The 19,060-nt window shown below is 44.4% G+C and overlaps 2 protein-coding genes across 4 annotated transcripts in view; one reads left to right on the top strand and one right to left on the bottom strand.

Annotated features, from left to right (window-relative positions):
• The window catches only part of noc2l (NOC2-like nucleolar associated transcriptional repressor), a 19,637-nt gene extending 12,016 nt beyond the window's left edge, over positions 1-7,621 (bottom strand). Inside the window, exons 1-11 of one of the 2 annotated variants that reach the window (XM_086214577.1) lie at positions 6,892-7,621; positions 6,379-6,525; positions 6,095-6,278; positions 5,781-6,018; positions 4,498-4,588; positions 4,326-4,404; positions 4,050-4,160; positions 3,833-3,946; positions 3,528-3,716; positions 2,507-2,646; positions 1,074-1,185 (exon numbers count right to left, since the gene is read on the bottom strand). In XM_086214577.1, coding sequence (XP_086070703.1) covers positions 1,074-1,185; positions 2,507-2,646; positions 3,528-3,716; positions 3,833-3,946; positions 4,050-4,160; positions 4,326-4,404; positions 4,498-4,588; positions 5,781-6,018; positions 6,095-6,278; positions 6,379-6,525; positions 6,892-6,911 — 1,425 coding nt within the window. In that variant the 5' untranslated portion in view covers positions 6,912-7,621. Of the gene's footprint in view, positions 1-1,073; positions 1,186-2,506; positions 2,647-3,527; positions 3,717-3,832; positions 3,947-4,049; positions 4,161-4,325; positions 4,405-4,497; positions 4,589-5,780; positions 6,019-6,094; positions 6,279-6,378; positions 6,526-6,733; positions 6,852-6,891 lie in introns of those variants that run through there. The other variant, XM_086214578.1, reaches the window with a different exon arrangement.
• Positions 7,221-19,060, top strand: klhl17 (kelch-like family member 17). 2 transcript variants are annotated; one of them, XM_086214580.1, is made up of 12 exons: positions 7,221-7,444; positions 9,953-10,217; positions 11,618-11,739; positions 11,842-12,063; positions 14,557-14,673; positions 14,776-14,989; positions 15,613-15,757; positions 16,101-16,268; positions 16,408-16,496; positions 16,635-16,708; positions 16,806-16,987; positions 18,221-19,060. In XM_086214580.1, the coding sequence occupies exons 2-12, from the start codon at positions 10,004-10,006 to the stop codon at positions 18,447-18,449; spliced, it is 1,776 nt and encodes a 591-aa protein (XP_086070706.1). In that variant the 5' UTR covers positions 7,221-7,444; positions 9,953-10,003; the 3' UTR covers positions 18,450-19,060. The 2 variants fall into 2 exon arrangements, with proteins under 2 accessions (XP_086070706.1, XP_086070705.1); XM_086214579.1 differs by lacking the exon at positions 7,221-7,444 and adding an exon at positions 7,959-8,152.

Here is a 19,060-nt window from a genome sequence, read left to right as displayed (position 1 = left end):
ACCAATGCGTGTTGCTGTGCATGCGCGTTTTTGTGTGCCTGTGTGGTCGTTAATGTGCTCAGTGTGCGATGCAGAGCTGCGCAGTTGGTCGGTGCTCTCTGTACAAACATAGGATGTGGTGGCGGTCTGCGGGGGAACCAGGGGGAAGTGGGACGGCATGGGCCAACCCTGATGCATGCACACAAACACGGCTCCAGAAGCAGGAAGCTCCAAATCACCCCCCCCATTGGAGATGCAAGAACACACACACACACACACACACACACACACACACAGGAGGAAGGGGCTGCCTCTGCTGCTCTAATTAAAACAGTAGCTGTGTACCTCAGCCTGCCTTTAACAAGGAGAACCGTAAAGGAGAAAAAAAGACAGGAAATATCGTGCGTCACAAATAAACACGGCTTGCTGTTGGGGGTTAGGGAAAGGGGGAGGGGGCTCAGAGTGTGGGTGCAGGGAGAAAGAGGTGGGCCATAGGCAGAGAGGATGTGGTTTGCACAGCGTGTTAGGACCAGAGTGTAAACCACAACCATGCCTTCATCGTTCAAAGTGCAGTATGTGCGCACAAGCGCGCGCGCGCACACACACACACACACACACACACACACTGACCACTCCCAGGGAGCCAAGCTAGTTGCTGTCACAATCACTCATCTCTTCGCCAAACCACAGCACGCACGTGCACACAACTGCACATAGAAGGCAGACCACATCGTCAGATACTCAACACTTGACCCAGAGTCAGTTGGTGACCTGTGACCACACACACACACACACACACACACACACAGTCCAACCCTCCGATGCGTTTCCTCCAGAGCCCCTTCAGTTGCAACCGTTGAGACCAAAATGTACTTCATACACTGCTGCTGTTTTTCCACAGTCAACCGACAATGGAACGTTTTGTCACATCAAACTCTTCATTGTTTCCGTTTGTGACAAAGACAACCAACTGACTTGTTTGGTCAAAATGTATTGGGGTCTTTTAGTTTCGTGGATTCACTGGTGTCAGGACCCTTTCGGCCTGTGAAACTCTGATTCAGAGCACGTGGTGAGTAGTGGCTACAAGTTCTTACCTCCAAGAGGAAAGGAAGAACGGGTACAAATGTGTTGGTGCTGCTGGACAGCAGGGTGAGGGCTCTGCAGCAGTGCATTCTCAGCGGGTAGTATTTGGAGGTGGGCACCAGCCTGTGTAGGGAAAAACAGCAGTCAATGGCGCCACCTGCTGTTTGAAAAAGTGTATAGGGATGGGACAGGTTCAAACTCAAGGGTGACACATTAGTTATGCAGTCTAAAAATGATGTATTCAGCATTCAAGGGTTCAGAACCATCTATGCTGATTTTTAAAAATGAAAAAATAATACGACATGGAGCTGGACAGCACTTTTTTAAGAAACTGAAGATGGGTTATGCTAAAAGAGATATTTAAAACTGCTTTATATCCCAACTAAGTATGTTTTAAGGGATTTCTTATGCACACACACACATTGGACGATTAAATTTAAGAGTTGTTACAAAGATGTGTATTGGAGGCCGCATATTTCATAAATGACCAATAAAATAATTGCTGACAGATAAGCAACTTTAATGGTCATATTGTTTTTATAGTCTTTACAGTAGAGCTGCTTTATGTACAGCAAACAACGCGCATCATCAAGTTCAACGTGTAATTGTACGTCGGTTTTCTTCTTCTTCTTCTTCTTCTCTCCCACCTGCCAGTTTTCTGCACCGCTGCAGACACCTCTAATAACGCTGGTTTATTTTGACGTTGATTTTGGTTTATTTTTGTGGACGCTTCTGTCACAGCTGGACATTCGTGTAGATGAAGAAAAGCATTCGCGATAACGGGGTGTGCACTGGTGGGAGGAGGGGCTTCATGGACCTGTGAGGCCATGAAAGACTCCAGGGAGGTTCGTTTCATTCACAGATCCGTTCGTCTGCAGGCTCGTGGGAAACATAAACCACTAATAAGTTGTTTTGTCTTCTTCTGTGGAATGTTGGAAAGACTGAATGGATATAATAAAAACACCAATATTAAAAAACGGTTTTCAGCCATGAATTAGAATTAAAATGATGAATTTCCAAATCAGGAAGGTGTTGACGGTCGGTCGTTGCTTCAGCCCTGGAATTTGATTTGTGAATGCAAGTCTGAAGACCTGTAAACACCAAGTCAGATTTTTGCATCTGAAACTGATGCAGAAAACAAACTTAGAACGAAAAAAGCCAAAATGACCTCATGAAGACATATTTCCATATGCTGGTCTCGCTTGGTGAAGGTGAGTATTATGTGTTTTTCCAAATCAATATTTGTGTTCGCACAGCTCTCAGGACTATATAGCGATGAAACCGTTTTATGGTGCCATTTTCACACCACCATTGATGTCATTGCCATGAACAAAACAAAACGAAAAGAAAAAAACAACAACCCAACAACCATGAAATACACCAATACAATTTTAAATTGATATCGCCTGCATTAAAACAAATGGCGGGTAATTAAATGGCTTACTTGATGGTGCCAAGAATGACTTGGCAGAGTGGATAGATGAGAGGCTGGAGAACATCGCTGGGGTGCAGAGTGCTGAGGACGCGACACCAGAGGTACAGACAGTGGATGTACTGCCAGTTATACACAGACTGGTACGTCTCCTGGAGAACACACACGAGCACAGCATGCATCAGCGGCGCGTCGACGTTCCCTACAATCCAGCATCAGGCTGTTCTGCTGTACGTTCATACACCAAAAACAGAGTCTCTATTTTTTTTTTTTTTTTTTTGCAGTGCATGAAATCAATAAACAATTAGAATCAATTTAGAAAAAGAAAAAAAACAACACACATTTAATGCCCAACAATTTCGCTAAGTAAATGTAATCCCAGCAGAGGCGCACTTGTATAATCTTGACTAAGAAAAAAAAAAAATCATTAAAACTGCAATCATTTTGTTCAGATCTAAGAGAAACAAGTCTCTTACTGAATCTCCATAATTACTTTAAGAGTAAATAAGCAACTGTGGGCAAGCAAATTTCCCTTATCTTCATAATAATGTGTCAACATGGCCTTCAACTAGTTTCTGCTTTCCTAAGTGCCAAGAAACAAACAAACAAACAATTAAGGCAGGATTAATTACTCTATTACCCTAGTATTACACACCAGGAGCAAGAAATTGACTTCTTCCACATCGCACCCTGTAATGAGCCTTTACATTTCCCGCCAGCGTGTCACATTGTGTCACCGTGAGCTGGTGCTCCTGACAGTATCGTCACCTCCACATGAAACGCTACAGTCTGTGAATATGTTTTAGGAATGTTTTAACAGCTTTCAGCAGGACTCCAACTGTGCTTGCATTGCAGCTAGTTAGCTAGTTAGCAGAACCTCAAAAAAACAAAACAAAAAAAAGCCCCAACATGGCTGCAGTGTTTTAACGGCGGTAAGACGTGGGTTTTTGTCCAGTTTGATGCCCAGTTAGTAGAATTTGTCTTGAATTGACGCATTCCAGTGTTTGAGTATCACATCACATCAAACTCCAACCTTTTTCTTCATGGTCATGGCGTTCCTGAGATGGATGGCCAGCTGTCGGATGTAGATGAAGGCGTGCTGGTACGTGACCTGTGAGTCCAGGGCATACATCTCTGTCAGCGTCCGTTGCATGAAGTTGATCATGGGCAGCACATTGGGAGATGTGAACTTGCAGTTTTGTACATAAGAAATGTACATTTGCTGAATGGAGACAAAAAAAAAAAACAGCAACCCTCCATTAATGGAACCAATCAAGCTACTGAGCTCCCTCCTCTGAGTTTGCTTCATAACATCTCTCTCTGCATCACTCTGCTCACCTTGAGAACAGGGTTAAGATACATTTCCTGCTTGTGCCTGCAGAGTTTGTTGAGGGCCAGGAAGGCAAGAACTCGACCGGTTTCCTCCCCTGTGCTCCACTGTTTGATCAGTTGCTAAAAAACACGATGTGACAGGGATTTGGAGAAAATCACTTCAAACCTGCATCCCAAAGATGAATAGGTTACGGCCGTGGTAGAGTGGCGAGTTGTATCGTACCTTCACCAGGTGTCGACACTGTTTAGGCAGACAAAGGTAATAGGGCACCAGCTGGTTGGCGTGACGCAGCACAGCGCTGATGACCGTGGCCTCAGTTAGACAGGATAAGAGCTGTAGGGGAACACAAAAGGAGGAACTCACATTATTATGGGGGCATTTTCAGGACACAGCGCAGGTCTCTGAAGCCATTTGTTTAGAACAAATAAAAAAATGTCTCCCTCACAACAACTACTAATGGGAGCAGCGCACAGACGCACAGGAGAGGTGCGCAGCTACCTGAACGACTCCACTGAGATACATCTTGATGTCTATTTGATTCTTCTGCCATTTTGGGCTCGACGACGGCAGCAGTAGCCTGAAAACAGAACAGAGGACACAGAGTGACGAGGGAGCCATCTTTCCACAGCTGCATTAAAGGTGCCGGCAGTGTCTAAGATCATCGACATACTTTTTCTGGTCTTTGTCTGGCTGCAGGTTGAGAATCCTCTGTAGGGCCACATAGATGTCTCGGATGCAGAACAGGACCAAAGCGTTGAAGACTGCAGACAGAAGAGCGAAACAAATATTCATGCAGATTCTACAAAAAAAAAAACAACAACAAAAACCCTACAGACCTACGGATGCAACACGTCAAAAACTGAGACTGTGTTTGATGAATTAATCAAGCAGAAATTAAAATGACACAGCCACAAAATAGCCCAGCAATCATTTTGAATAGTACTGCACACGTTACTAAAGCTGATTATTTTTGTAAATCTTTCCAAAAATCACAATTTATGCAATTTACAAAAAAAAAAAAAAAAAAAATTGTTACAACACAACACAGTTTTGTTGTTTTCCTTTTTTTTTTCCTGTCCGGTTAAGCTTGCATGAGTTGGGAATCACAAATTTGAAATTCACGTTCATTTCTTTTAAGAACCCATCAAGCAGACTCACGATACCATTGGTCGATCATGTATTAGTAATCGCAATAGGTCTTTTTTTTTTCATAACGGTTCCGTCACCATCACATACCATCATTTCTGTTGAGAGTTTGTTTTCGAGGTTGGTATTAATGTGTTGCCATGTTGTGCTATTAATCCTTTAAAGCGGTGATAATTTTAGACACCGGAAATTAATATTCAGTACATCATCAAACACTCCTCATTTCTTCTGTAATACAAATACAAAGTGTGACTCAACCAGGCCCGACCACCAAACTGACACTTTTCTGGCACCAACTGAACTGCTTCAGTACTACTCAGGACTGAAAGACGTCATTCAGTACCAGATTCTAATGACTGAAGAGTAAATCTCTAGGTTGTGATTTCATCTTTACGCATCATTTGCATTAAAATCTAATTGCTCAGGATCTTGTATAAAAAGTCAAGGAATCAGTAAAGGAAATGCATCATTGACACACTTATAAAGCAAATGCATCCCAACCCCTGAAAGCAGGCGATCAAAACAAGCCACAACAGCAAACTGCCCACTAAATCAACGGTGAACTTCTCTCTGATCGATTCTTTTAGATCATAAAAAGGAGTCACAAAAAAAACAAACTTGGATGCCACAGTTTTAAGATAAAATACAGATATCTTTGCATCAAAAATCGATCACATTTCAGCAAAGCTGCATCAACCCGTCCCCCAGATGTGCACAGGCAAACCCCCCCCCACAGTGCATTTCAGAACAAGGCTCTTGGATGGTCACAAATATCTACATGTCAGTGTCTCGCGCCCAGCCTCCCACCTGAGCTGTCGGCCACCTTGTAGCGACACTGACTTCCTCCTTCACCCTTGGTTGTGGCGACAGCAGCCTTGAAGGCCTGGGTGACCTCTCTGACGAGGCGAGGCGTGGGCTCCTGCTTCATTGCCGCCCTCCACTCCTCAACCATTTTCTCTGTGACTTTGATACTGTCCACTCCTTTTTTGGATTTCTTCGATCTTTTCTGACTCTCCTCCTCATCGTCCTCATCAGAACTGGCCTCCTACACGCAACATAGAGAGGACCTCAGTTTTCGCAGCAGGAATAATCATGAAATCATACTTGGTATATCAGCCTACCTCCAGCGTTGACGGCAACCTATGGTATTTCTTATCCTCCTCATCCTCAGAGCTATCCGTGTCATCAAATTTCAGGAGCGTTTGGTCGTTCTCTTGGAGAAACTTGTAGAACTCCGGATCTTTGTTCTTTAACCTGGACAGCTGCTCCTTATGCTCCGAGGCCTTACCTGTTGTCTTCTCATCTCTACAGAAAAACATCGCAAACAAGATCAATACCAGCTCCTTCTCTACCCTAAGGAGGGTGGATCTTATCAAAACATTGGAGCAGTGCATGATAGACTCACGTGTGTACAGCCGAGGGCTTCAGGTTTTTCTTCTTGTTCTTTTTCTTGAGGCCATTCTGTTTAGGAGTCTCATCTTCAGATTGATCTTCATCTGCTGAGTCAAAGCCTGACAACAGGAACTCATCCACACTCAGTTCCTCGAGTTTCCTACAAGACAGACATCAGCTCAACAGATTATCCAGACTGACCTGGGAAATACGTTTAGCTCAATCCTCATTTGACAGCGTCTAAATGATCCCAAAATTCGCCTTAACTGTAGCTTAGAATTGTGTCGGATCGACGGACTAGTTTAAAATTTATTGACAACCTGTATGGAAACAATTAGCAAGAGTGTAAAGTAAGCTAGCTGACTTACATTAGAAGATCGCCCAGGATCGATGTAAACACTACTGCACAGTCAAAATGTAACCTTAGAAATTACACCGACTGACTTAACTACTCTTACTCGCGTATTCGGAGTTCAAAATCAAAATAATAGGTACATGGTTCAAGAAAATAGCCACGTTACTTTACCTTTTCTGTTTCCCTGCCATGCTTGCTCCAACATGTGACGCCAGAGCTCCTCAATTACCCACAATTCCACGGTGCGGTTGGTTTTATGTTTTGCGTCTACGGGTGTGACGGCGAAACCAGTTGCTAATTCACCGCTACGCGCAAATAATATACGTTTGTCACACTAAACCACCTTTTGAAATTAAAAAAAAAAAAACATTTGATAGTATCATCAATATTAATACAAGAGCCAATGTACAATTTACCAAATTGTTGTTAAAAATAGTTTGAGGCGAGCACGGCAACCCAAATAGTTAAGTGGCAACTGCATTAAGGGCGAACAAGCGGCGTTAAGATGCTGCCTTCAGGTCTATGGGCTACACGTGAGGTCTTATTTAAATGAATTAAACGGTCGGCTGCCGCCAGGACGCAGGCAGCTGAGCCAGGGGAGGAATATCATAATCTATTTTTTAAATTTTTGTCTAAAACGTTACACTACTACACAAAACTGGGCAAGCTTACAAACAGGAAGAAATCCTCGCTGTCACATCGACACCGACGACAGCTGGTGGAGGTGAGTAGCCTGGCTAAGCTAATCCAGTGAGCCGCCTCACGGACGGTCAAGGAAAACGTTTATTTTGGTTGATAGCAAATGGATAAATTACACAATTTCGGCTTTGATGAAGACGGTATTAAAAACTAAGTCTGATGATTTGTTGTCAAGGCTAACTAGGCGGGGCAATGTTTTGCCTCTGACCAATCATGACGCGTTAGAGGGAATCTCCGCCTTTCGCTCGACCAAGGATATGTTAATGAGACTTACTTCCGGACTCTGACCTAAACAAAGATGGCACTTAAGGTCGTAAGTGCCGTCAAGCCCAAAAAGCAAGGCATATCCGCTATTCCTCTTCAAATGCTAGTGTTTTGCGCTAATATAGAAACATCTTGTGTGTATTATGAGTGCCTCTCTTTCCCTGGAAATCAAATTTAAACAACAGGTTCTTCCTACTCAGGTTTTTATGAATACCACCTTAACAAAGCGATGTTAACGTTCGTGCAGTTTTTGTTTTTTTGGGGATTTTTTTTTTTTTTTTACATTGACGTCAAGCGTATACAGCACAAACAGAGGCTTTCTTCATCTCGTTGGCTTGAGTCCGATTATGGACTGATAACCGGACACTGGTGACAATTTTGAACTCACCTGACTGCGACAGCTGCTGACTTATCCTCCATCATTTCTAGGAAGACACGGTTTGCAAATATAACCGCAACCAAGCCACCGGTAAATTTATATTACTCATTCAATCTCTGTGTTGCTGCTTTATGCTAATAGCTGCAAATAAATAGAGTGGGGGTTGGGGTTTCCTTAAACCACATAAGGGGGTTAATGTAGGAATAGAAAGGTGAGTATGCAGGGCTGGATCCTCCTTGTTGGCTTGTGGCTACCAGGACAGTGAGAGATGAGAGGCAAGCAGGAGACGTGCTTCACTCTTATTAGTTTTATCTGTGTTGTCATGTCTGTCCCATCCTTCAGTGTACAAGTGTCTGCACGCACATCCTGTCTGTATGATCTGTCGTTAAAATAATCTCGTTATTACATTTGGCATGAGAGCAGATTGTTCTCATGCAGGAGCACCCCCACTGTGTTGAGGAAAGTGTCAACCCAAAAATGTCACCGCATCCAGACAGCTGTGTGACATTTGAGATAGCCTCTGTGGGACAGTGGCGTGTTTGTGGTAACAGTAGCTCCGAAACAGAAGTGATCGTCTCACTGATGGCCGTATTTGACTTGAAAAACATGTTCAACCAAGTCAACTTGATTTGATGGATTTTTTTTTTTTTTTTATTAGAATTAAGATATCTGTTTTTTAGACTTTGATCCTGGTCCTCCCGACTTTCTTCATAACCAACCTTCTTACTTAGTTAGCTAGGAGAGCTGTTCTCTTTTGACTATCACTGTGAATAAAGTATACTACTCTGCATTTTATTTTCTATATCATCAGCATCTATTTAATAACCCTTCAAGAGCAATGATGGACGTGACATTACCGAGGTAACAACATGATAAACGTACAGTCTCACAGGCTTTAGCTTAGAATTTTCTGATAGTTATGTAAGTTTTCAAGGGCAGGAACAAACACATTTTGCTCTATGCCCAGACAAATAACACTTGGTGTGTTTCCATCCAGCTCTATTTTTCCTCCACATTTTCAGTTTGTTTAAATGGAAACACTAATAATTTGACTACATCTCTAAATATTTGCTTTATGCTGTGGAATAGTGATTAGAATTTTCTGCCATGTGTGGATGATTACACATCATACTGGCTCTCGGTGTTTTGCTGCGCCCTCATTTTGGAGACACTTTTCCAGTTAAACCAGTCAGCTTCTGCCCATATGCTTGTTTATTCCTTGTTTTTTTGTTGTTGTTGTCGTTGTTTTTGACCTAATTTAGTTGCAGTCCAGTTTACTTCATACACTCCAAGTGAACTCTGAATATTCATCAACAAACAACTTATAAGATGCTGTGTCATGAGATTACGGTTATGCAACGTAATAGCACAAAGACTTGAAAGAAGAAGGCTACAGTAAGTCGTGCTACATCCTTTTCTCCTCCCGCCCTGTGTATTCCAGGCTGCACCTGCCTTTAGTTGTGAGGTTTCACAGCTCGCTCTTGCATAATTACACCAGCTAATCCAGGGAAATAGCTGTACGATTTTAAAAAGGTGGAAGATGAAATCCTGCATCGACCCGATTCCAGTTCAAGGAATAATGTCCATCTTTTGACTCTCTCAATGTTGTCACAGTGAGATTTTAAACGGAGTTGACACTGAATGACAAAATAATCAGGTCAGTCAACCATCTACTGCTGATGATTGTCCTGAGATTTCTGTCATGCTGGCAGACTTCTGTCATACATGTCAGGTGCAACAATGATTGCTCAGGACACCCATCCTCACACCTCAGTCCCTGCAGATAAACTCACATCTCAGAGAGGGAGGATTTTTCAAATGACAGAGGATTTTTTTTTTATAATCACTTTGGTTTTATCTTACATGAACATGTTTTTCTTCCTACTCCAGTTGCCCAGAGTGCGGCACAGGCAAGAGCCCGTGCCCGCCACATCAGGCACCATGATGGAAGGAGGCATGCAGTTGCTCAACCGCGATGGCCACAGCATCTCGCACAACTCAAAGCGCCACTACCACGACTCCTTCGTGTCCATGAACAGGATGCGACAGCGCGGGCTGCTGTGTGACATCGTGCTTCATGTCTCCAACAAAGAAATCAAGGCACACAAAGTGGTGCTGGCATCGTGCAGCCCCTACTTCCACGCTATGTTCACCAGTAAGTTCAGTCTGATGTGATTGCCAAACGGGTGTTTTTACTTTGTTCTTTTATTCCTGAAGTCCATCAAGGCCAGCAGGTTGCCGGTCCTGGAGAGTCAAACACAAAAGTTGCATCATTTTGCTCGTGTGCAGTGGACAACACCACCTTTCAGCATCATCACTTCCTGCCCCCCCCCCTTCCTGGACAGGTGGTCAATGACTCTTTGTGTGTGTGTGTGTGTGGGGGGGGGGGTGTCAGGTTTCCTCTCCACACTCGACCTTTGTGCTGATAAAATGTGTTTTGGGAGGCTGCGAGGCCTCGTCTCTTCTTCCGCGGTCACTGATTAGCTCATTTGAATAGCGCCTGCTCATCTGTCATGATCAGGCTAACAGCGACATCAGAGATCCTCTGCAAAGAACAATGTCGGTGTCTTGTAACTAACAGGGGAGGGAAAATTTAATGGTGAATTTTGAATATCATGACAAGCTCGGCAGGCCTATCCATGTTAGGATAGAATGTACTGCATTCTTGAGATTCATGATGTCCCAAAAAAAAAAAACCCTCAACAACCTATTAAGTGGACATTAAAAAAAAAAAAAAAAAAGAGCTGTGCTGATGAAGATGCCGTTTCCATTAGGAGCTACCATGTGTCCGCTGGAGGCAATTACTAATTATTAATCAGCTTGAGTTTTACTGGTTATAAATTCTAAGAACTAGAAGGGCACAAGGGAGTGAAGCATTCAGTACACAACCCAAGGTTCCATTTACCAACGGCACTTTTTTGGTTTCACAAGGAAAAATTTGTGTGTGTGTGTGTGTGTGTGTGTGTGTGTGTGTGTGTGTGGTGCCAGCACCCTCACTGAGAGTGCAAAGAAGAGTATACACACTGAACACAATGGCTCCTGACAGCAAATCACACTAGGGACTATGTTTATTTATGGGAATTATTCATTTCATGTATTTGTTTACAGCTCAGTGTGTTGATCGATAAACTAACCTTCAAATGAAACTGTGACCCAAAATCCTCCCCTCCCCCCTTTATCTCCACCAAGATTCCTAAAATATTTCCGGGGCAATTAATGAAAATGTCCAGATCTGCTCCAAAAATTGAGTAGATTCTCCCTCTGCCATCACCCCCCAAAGAGGGGCCCGGTTGTCTTGCATAATCCTGGAATGGAGTTCTGGGAGCACAGGCCTCCACCAATGCAAAGGTGGAAAAGACAAAACAAAACACCATGTTTAACTGAGTAGCTTGCCCCCCAAATTATCCCCATAATAAGCCCTTCACCAAGGTTTTTAAAGCCAGCCTGGAAGTTTTTGTGTGAGTTGCTTACAAACAAACCAACAGAGATGGGTGAGAACATCATCTCTTTGCGGCAGAAAACCTGTAACTGCTGTCATTCTGTGTGGCCATGCAGACGAGATGTCGGAAAGTCGACAGACCCACGTGACCCTCCATGATATCGACCCTCAGGCTTTGGAGCAGCTGGTCCAGTACGCCTACACAGCAGAGATCGTGGTCGGGGAAGGCAATGTTCAGGTAAGCTAGACATTATATAGGCTTTGATCAAGTTAGGCCGTTTATTTCTTTCCCAGTCGTGCTCCCAACTCGGTGTATTTCCACCTGTAATTCCTTCCCTAGACGTTGCTCCCTGCCGCGAGCCTGCTGCAGCTCAATGGGGTGCGGGACGCCTGCTGTAAGTTTCTCCTTAGCCAGCTGGACCCCTCCAACTGCCTGGGGATCCGAGGCTTCGCTGACACGCACTCCTGCAGTGACCTGCTCAAGTCAGCACACAAGTATGTTCTGCAGCACTTTGTGGAGGTGTCCAAGACGGAGGAGTTCATGCTGCTGCCACTGAAGCAGGTAGGGGTGATTGATGTCTCTCCGATTTCCTTCGGTGGGTCCGTGGTCTCCAAAACACCCAGATTTATTGAGCTGCAAAACTAACAAAGCTGTCAATACTGCTGCTAGTGTCTCACTACAGTAGCGCCATTTGCAATCTGGAATGAAAACATTTGAGTAAACAGACAAATTCATAAGCATTTTAGAAACGTATAGTTATAGGAATTAACCAAATAATGCAGATACAGGAAATCCACAATATGCAGGGTTGCTGAATGGCGTGTCATTCCTCCACAAGAGTGGTGAGGAGTTCATGGATATTCCCAGAGACACGAACCCACTGATGCAACTGACCGTCAAGAACGTCCCAAAGATGCTCAATAGGAGACCCACAAGAGAACAGCCTCCAGAAACCGTGTGCACAACCCAGCAACACACCACTTCCCCTTTCCTGGAGCCATTTTCATAGTAAAAACGAAACAATTTTTGCCTGGTAGGAAAAACTAATGAAATGTAAAAGTAATAATGAAATATTATTTGAAATGAATTCATGGCAAGAACAGTGAACTTGGTTAATCCACTCAGTTCTTAAAAATATGCTCAAGAAAGCAGAAAGATGGAGACGAACCTTGATGTGGCCCGTGCGATGTTAGGGTCCATTAGGGCGACTTCTCTTCTTCAGCCTGGTGTGTCAGTCCCTGTCTCTTACTCTTGTATCAGCCCACTGTGCCGCCATGGTGGAATACTTGATCTGCCTCATCACCTCAGCCAGACAATCACTTATTCATCAGTGCAGCAGCGTTGTGGTTTCTGTCCTGGAAGCCCTAACGAGGCAAAGCTAGTGACGTTTTCACAGCTGTCTGAGGTATCGGTAAGGTTTTCTCTTTCGCCTCACTGGATTGAGCCGTGATTTCAGGAAAAGTGGGTCATGTTTAATGAAATTCTGTATCCACCATGAAGTGAGGCAGCAGTCGCTAGAGGGTTTGTTCGTTAGATTCTCAGACTAGAGGTCGGCAAGGCTAGGAGGCTCAGCTAGGAGGCGCCGTACCAGCTGGAGCAGGAGCTGCGGTTGCAGCAACTGTGCATTGGGTGGGGCATCTTGGAAAAAGAAAGTGGTTGTCCAGGGTTAAATGAAGATGGAACAAATGATACTCGGTACAGTCTGCAATCCAGTTTCAGACTGAAGGGATGTAACACCACTTAAAGTCAACCCCTGGGACAGCGCGCTGCTGTACCTATCAAAAAACTCACTGGTTGAACATCATCTTTAGTTAACTCGAATGTTTTTGCTAGATGATGTCTACATGTTAAGAGCCCAGCGGGTTGCACATTCCTCTCCTAAAAAATGTTGGAGGATTCATATTGAGCGTAAATTCTCAGGTGAATTGGCGAAATTGCCTTTTAGCCTCTTCAGGTCACAACGCACGTAACTGGCAGGGAAGAAAAATAACAACTAGCTGCCAAAATAGATGAAGTGATTGTGTTACTTCTTGAAGGAAAATTCCTGGCATCACCAAAGAGATAGTGCTTCGTGATAGTAAACCACCTCCCATCTCTCTCTGTCTGTGGCCCTCAAAGCCCTGAGACTGAATCTGCTATGGGAGTGTGTGGGCACAGTTCATGAAAACAGTCAAAGTTAAGATGCACTAAAGCAGAATAAAAATAGACCTTTCCTTTCTGCTGGAGCCCTGTGCCCATCACAGATCTGCAGCAGACTGGCTGCTGTAAAGGACCACGGGCTCCATGTTTACTCCATGTTCTTTGAGGTGGGAAGGCATGACAGAACTGTGACTTGCTGGCTTCGCACATGTCCCGTAGCTTCACATGTATGACATCATCAACAAAGGATCGCATCCTAATGACTGTGTGCGGAGCTTTAAGACATCTTAAGTACCTTAAGACAGGCGAAATCTCTTTTATTCCTACAGTCTTGGTTCCCTTTGCCATACTACTTGGGACTGTTAATCAGTGGATTAGCAGAGGCTGCTAACTGTTGCCCTGATCTGACCAGGCAAGCCGCAGCAGCAGCAGCAGCAGCAACTGTCCGCTCTGGCCCCACCCACCCTGCCAGCTTCATCCTGGTCTGGGAACAGTGCCAGCTAGGCACTCTGACTGCAGCACTCACTCTGACACAAACACTCACACACATTCATACACGTGCAAATATATCATAGCGCCACTATACATACACACACACACACACAGTAGCTCTTATAATGCAAGCAAGCACCAGCAATTATGTATGATATTCAAAATTTAACAGGGTGCCTGCAAAGACCTGGTTTCATTTGTTTTGACTATTAATTAAAAGCGTATTTTAAAGACAGTGCTGCCCACCCCTGTCAGATGAGAGAGGAAGGCAAGAGGAGAGGCAGCAGTTTAGCAGACTGAGTCGGGTACGGCAGGAATTAATACCGTCTGTAGTCTCCACTATGAACTTCAGTGGTTGACGTTTGGGTCTGGCAGCTTCCTCTGTTGCTTCGTCATGTGTTGTGTGCTCCGTCCTCCATACAGGTCCTGGATTTGATCTCTAGTGATAATCTCAATGTCCCATCTGAAGAGGAAGTGTACCGGGCCGTGTTGAGCTGGGTGAAACATGACATAGATGGACGCAGGCAACATGTACCGTGGGTAAGACTCGTCTCACCTTCCATTTGGGCATCGCATTGCAGTGAAATTTTTCATCCAACATAACACCACGACTAAATGCTCGGTTTTCCTGATCTCTGTTAGCTGATGAAGTGTGTGCGGCTGCCACTGCTGAGGCGAGACTTCCTGATGAGCAATGTGGATACAGAGCTGCTGGTGCGTCACCACTCAGAGTGCAAGGACCTGCTGATCGAAGCTCTCAAGTACCATCTGATGCCCGAGCAGAGAGGCGTCCTCAGCAACAGCAGAACACGCCCACGACGCTGTGAGGGCGCCAGCCCTGTGCTCTTCGCTGTCGGTCAGTGTGAGGCTGAAGGTCCCATGAGGGTATTTTAGCCACACGTCAATAAATGAAACCTCTCATGTCATTTATCAAGATAGCAATGCTTATAGTATTATAGGAAACTAGATATTGTCTAAGATGTCTTTTTTAAATATCTGTTTCAGTCTGACTGAGCTGAAGGAAATGAACCGTGAATGCCACTTCCTGCTTCCCTTGTATTCAAATCAGTATTGTTTTTATCCCTCAAATGTCATATCATCCATCCCTTAGCTCAGTTTAAACAGTGTAAGAAAACATTGTACTGTTCATGTTCAAGTGAAGCCAACAGCCTGACATCTAAAGTGTATTTGTACAGTATAATGTGTAATACAATTCAAGTTAATTGACTCATTTGTGCCACCAAAACATAGGCAAATGTATCGAGTTTATCAGTTTCAGTACAAAAGCCAATTTTGAACCACAATATTTTTCAAATTCCTCTAAAATTATGGCTCACATCTGCCAAAAACCTCTGTGTGCACAATCCACTGCATATTTTTCATATTTTTTGTATTTTAAAGTTTGATATATTTATTTTTCACATGTTGTGAAAAAAAGTTCTAAACATTTTGCTCTGATTGTGTGTCCGTGTGTCCCAGGTGGTGGCAGCCTCTTTGCTATTCACGGAGACTGCGAGGCCTATGATACCAGGACGGACCGCTGGCATATGGTGGCGTCCATGTCCACTCGGCGGGCCCGGGTGGGCGTGGCAGCCATCGGGAACAGGCTCTATGCTGTTGGCGGGTGAGAGATGGGAAACAGTGTTGATCTGAAAGCAAAGATAGTGATCTCACTTATTAATTAGCAAAGGAATGGAGTCATTGTTGAACTTATGCTCGTGCGCCATCACGTCTCCTCCTCGAGCATTGAGAATGAGATTGGCACCGTTATGAGGAGGAAGCTACTTTTTAAAAAATGTAGAATCTGCAGCGATTGGTGATTCAAAACAACCTGCTTTGACCTGCTGCTGCTGAGAAGTCTTTCCTTTGTGCAATGTTTCACAAATTCACAATGGGCTTTAGTTACTCATCACATTCTGCCTCCTCAGTATCAACCACCTTTGACTCATTAGTCCACATCTCCTCAGCTATGATGGAACCTCAGACCTGGCAACTGTGGAGTCATACGACCCCATCACTAACTCCTGGCAACCAGAGGTTTCCATGGGAACACGGCGGAGTTGTTTGGGTGTAGCCGTCTTGCATGGACTGCTGTATGCTGCTGGAGGTTATGATGGAGCTTCCTGTCTCAATAGGTATGCAGATAAGGGTGAACGTTTTCAGACTTGTAAGCTACATTTAGCACTGTCTTGTATCTTGCTGCAGTTTTTTTTTTTTGGACCAACTTTCCAAGTCTAGTTTATGTAAGTAGACCTCTTCTATGTGTTCTTGCAGTGCAGAGCGTTACGACCCTCTGACCAGCACATGGACCTCAATCGCTGCCATGAGCACCCGCAGGAGATACGTTCGGGTAGCAACTCTGGGTGGGAACTATGAACCTGCTGTTCTGCTGAATGTTTACGTCTGCTACATCTGTTGCATGCAATCAAGAGGGAGTTACCACCTTGGTATTTATCTGCTAATATTTACATTCTGAGTGTTCACTCCATTTTCCTATCCAGATGGCAGCTTGTATGCCGTAGGAGGTTATGACAGCTCCTCACATCTCGCAACAGTAGAAAAATATGATCCCCAGGTATTTTTACAACTCTTGCATTTATCATCAAAGTAACTTTTCTATAAGAAAATATAAGATGGACGAATCTGGATGTGATTTGCGATTTGATGAACAGAGCAACACTTGGACAGCCATCGCCAACATGCTGAGCCGGCGCAGCAGCGCTGGCGTCGCTGTGCTGGACGGCATGCTGTATGTGGCCGGAGGCAATGACGGGACCAGCTGCCTCAACTCGGTGGAGCGCTTCAACCCCAAGACCAACACCTGGGAGGGAGTGGCCGCCATGAACATTCGCAGGTTTGTTGGCAGTCAGAATTCACAGATCAAACAGAACAGAGAATCTCGGTCCAAATCAGCATGTTCTTCAAAACAGAAACATTTGGAATTATTTCAATCCAAAGACTCAAAATCTGTCCTAGAATACATAATAAGTAGGTGGTGTTTTATACTGTTAGATGAAGGTTGCTATGCCACACAAGCACATTGCATTATTATTTAACTTTTAGTCAAACTTGGTGTGTTATGCAGCTTCTGGAGTCAAGCAGAACTAATACAGGAGGGGAAATTCTTTGTGAAGACAACTAATGTGAAGTTCTTGAAAGGCAAATGAAACTTTTTGAGTGGAGTAAATGCTTAAACCATGGTGAGGGGTCGAGAGCAGGGGGGAGAAAGCGGAGGGAGGGAGATCACACCTGACAAACGACCTTGAATGTGACATACTGTATACGCCAACGAGGCTATGGGGAGAATGGTTTAACTGAGGAAAATTGTGTAGAAGAGACATTTTTGAAAACAAACTGGGTTGTTGTTGGTCTGAGAAACGGCTGGCAGTGCCACAATTATTCAGCTCAGTGGAAACTCTTTACTCCTCCTGCTGGGGGATTTGCTGCATTTGGACGTCTTAAACCTTAAGCGTGTCTGTTTTACCGCAGCAGTCCTCAGATGATGATGCTTGTTTTTGAGTGCAGTCAGAGCAGTCATGCAAGCACACACTCAGAGAAACGCATCAATACAAGTTGCGTGAGATTCGGAAATGTGGCAGTCCTGGATATGTGGATGCGTCAGCAAATTCACTTGTTCCCCAGCCCCCGAGACACACTCAGTCACCCGCCTGCCTGCTTGTGTGTGAGTCAGTCTACTGTGGAAGCAGTTGGCTGTGCAGCACCATGAATAAACCATGGTGTTGAGTTCTTTTATTATCTGACTGCTGACAGGCTCAGTTTACACTCCCAACACATCACACTGCATTGACCTCTCACCTATCACTCCTAATTTCACTTTTGACAGCTGCCGATTTGAAAATGTCTAAAAATGATGGTAAATGCTGTATTTAATCATCATTGGACTGAGTTGAGATTGGTTTGATTTAAATCAGATTTACAGGTGAAAACAGCACTGAGTTTTTCGTAATTTTTTTTTTTTGGTGTGTCTCAGCTCCCTGTTGTTTACAGGTGTACTGTATGGTTGTTAGGCCAGATGTGAGTGTTTCAAAGTGAAAACGCTGAATTGGTTTTCCTTGCATCCTCCCAGGAGCACCCATGACTTGGTGGCTATGGACGGGTGGTTGTACGCCGTCGGAGGGAACGATGGAAGCTCAAGTCTCAACTCTATCGAGAAGTACAACCCACGCAGCAACAAATGGGTTGCGGCTTCCTGCATGTTCACGCGACGCAGCAGTGTGGGCGTGGCTGTGCTGGAGCTGCTGAACTTCCCACCACCCTCCTCACCGACCCTCTCGGTGTCCTCCACCAGTCTTTGACACGGGGTCCCCGCTTGGCTGACCTCAGCCTCTGCTGCTACAACACAGACCGGCTCTGGGAAGAGACGCAATTGCTCTGTGTGAGAGGGGAGGAGGAGGAAAAGAGGCGGGTGTGATCAGATGAACGGATGGAGAGAAGAGAGAGGAAAGGTGAGGATGAGGCCCCAGAATTAATGGCACGTTTGGTAATATTGGCCCAATCCTGTATATAAAAATGGATTATACACATAAGTAACTAGAAAGCACTCAGAGCGTATTGGTTAGAGGCTACAGGGATACAGAATATAAACATGGCCTCATCACTATATTACCATATCTTTATCAGAATCCATCCGATTGTTCTTTACGTAGTGGGTCAAAAAAATCCTCCTACCACCTGAGGTCCTGTTCAGACTGCAGGCAAATCTGATTTGGTTTTTCCCAAATCAGATTTGTCTCAAGTCAGATTGTTTTCTGTCCACACTGTTATTTGATAAGTGATGAGATTATATTTATTGTGTCCAGTCACAGGAACAGACTTAAGCTGGCCAATATCCAGTGCTGCGAAAGACACAGCCTTGATGAGAGTTGAAACCACCTCCAAAGTGGTTGGTTTTTTTTGGGGGGGGGGG

The sequence above is a fragment of the Aulostomus chinensis genome, chromosome 9, assembly GCF_037954235.1.
Source record: "Aulostomus chinensis isolate RoL2024-O1b breed Wild chromosome 9, RoL_Achi_v1.0, whole genome shotgun sequence".
NCBI lineage: Eukaryota > Metazoa > Chordata > Actinopteri > Syngnathiformes > Aulostomidae > Aulostomus > Aulostomus chinensis.
This window is presented reverse-complemented; position numbering and strand designations above follow the sequence as displayed.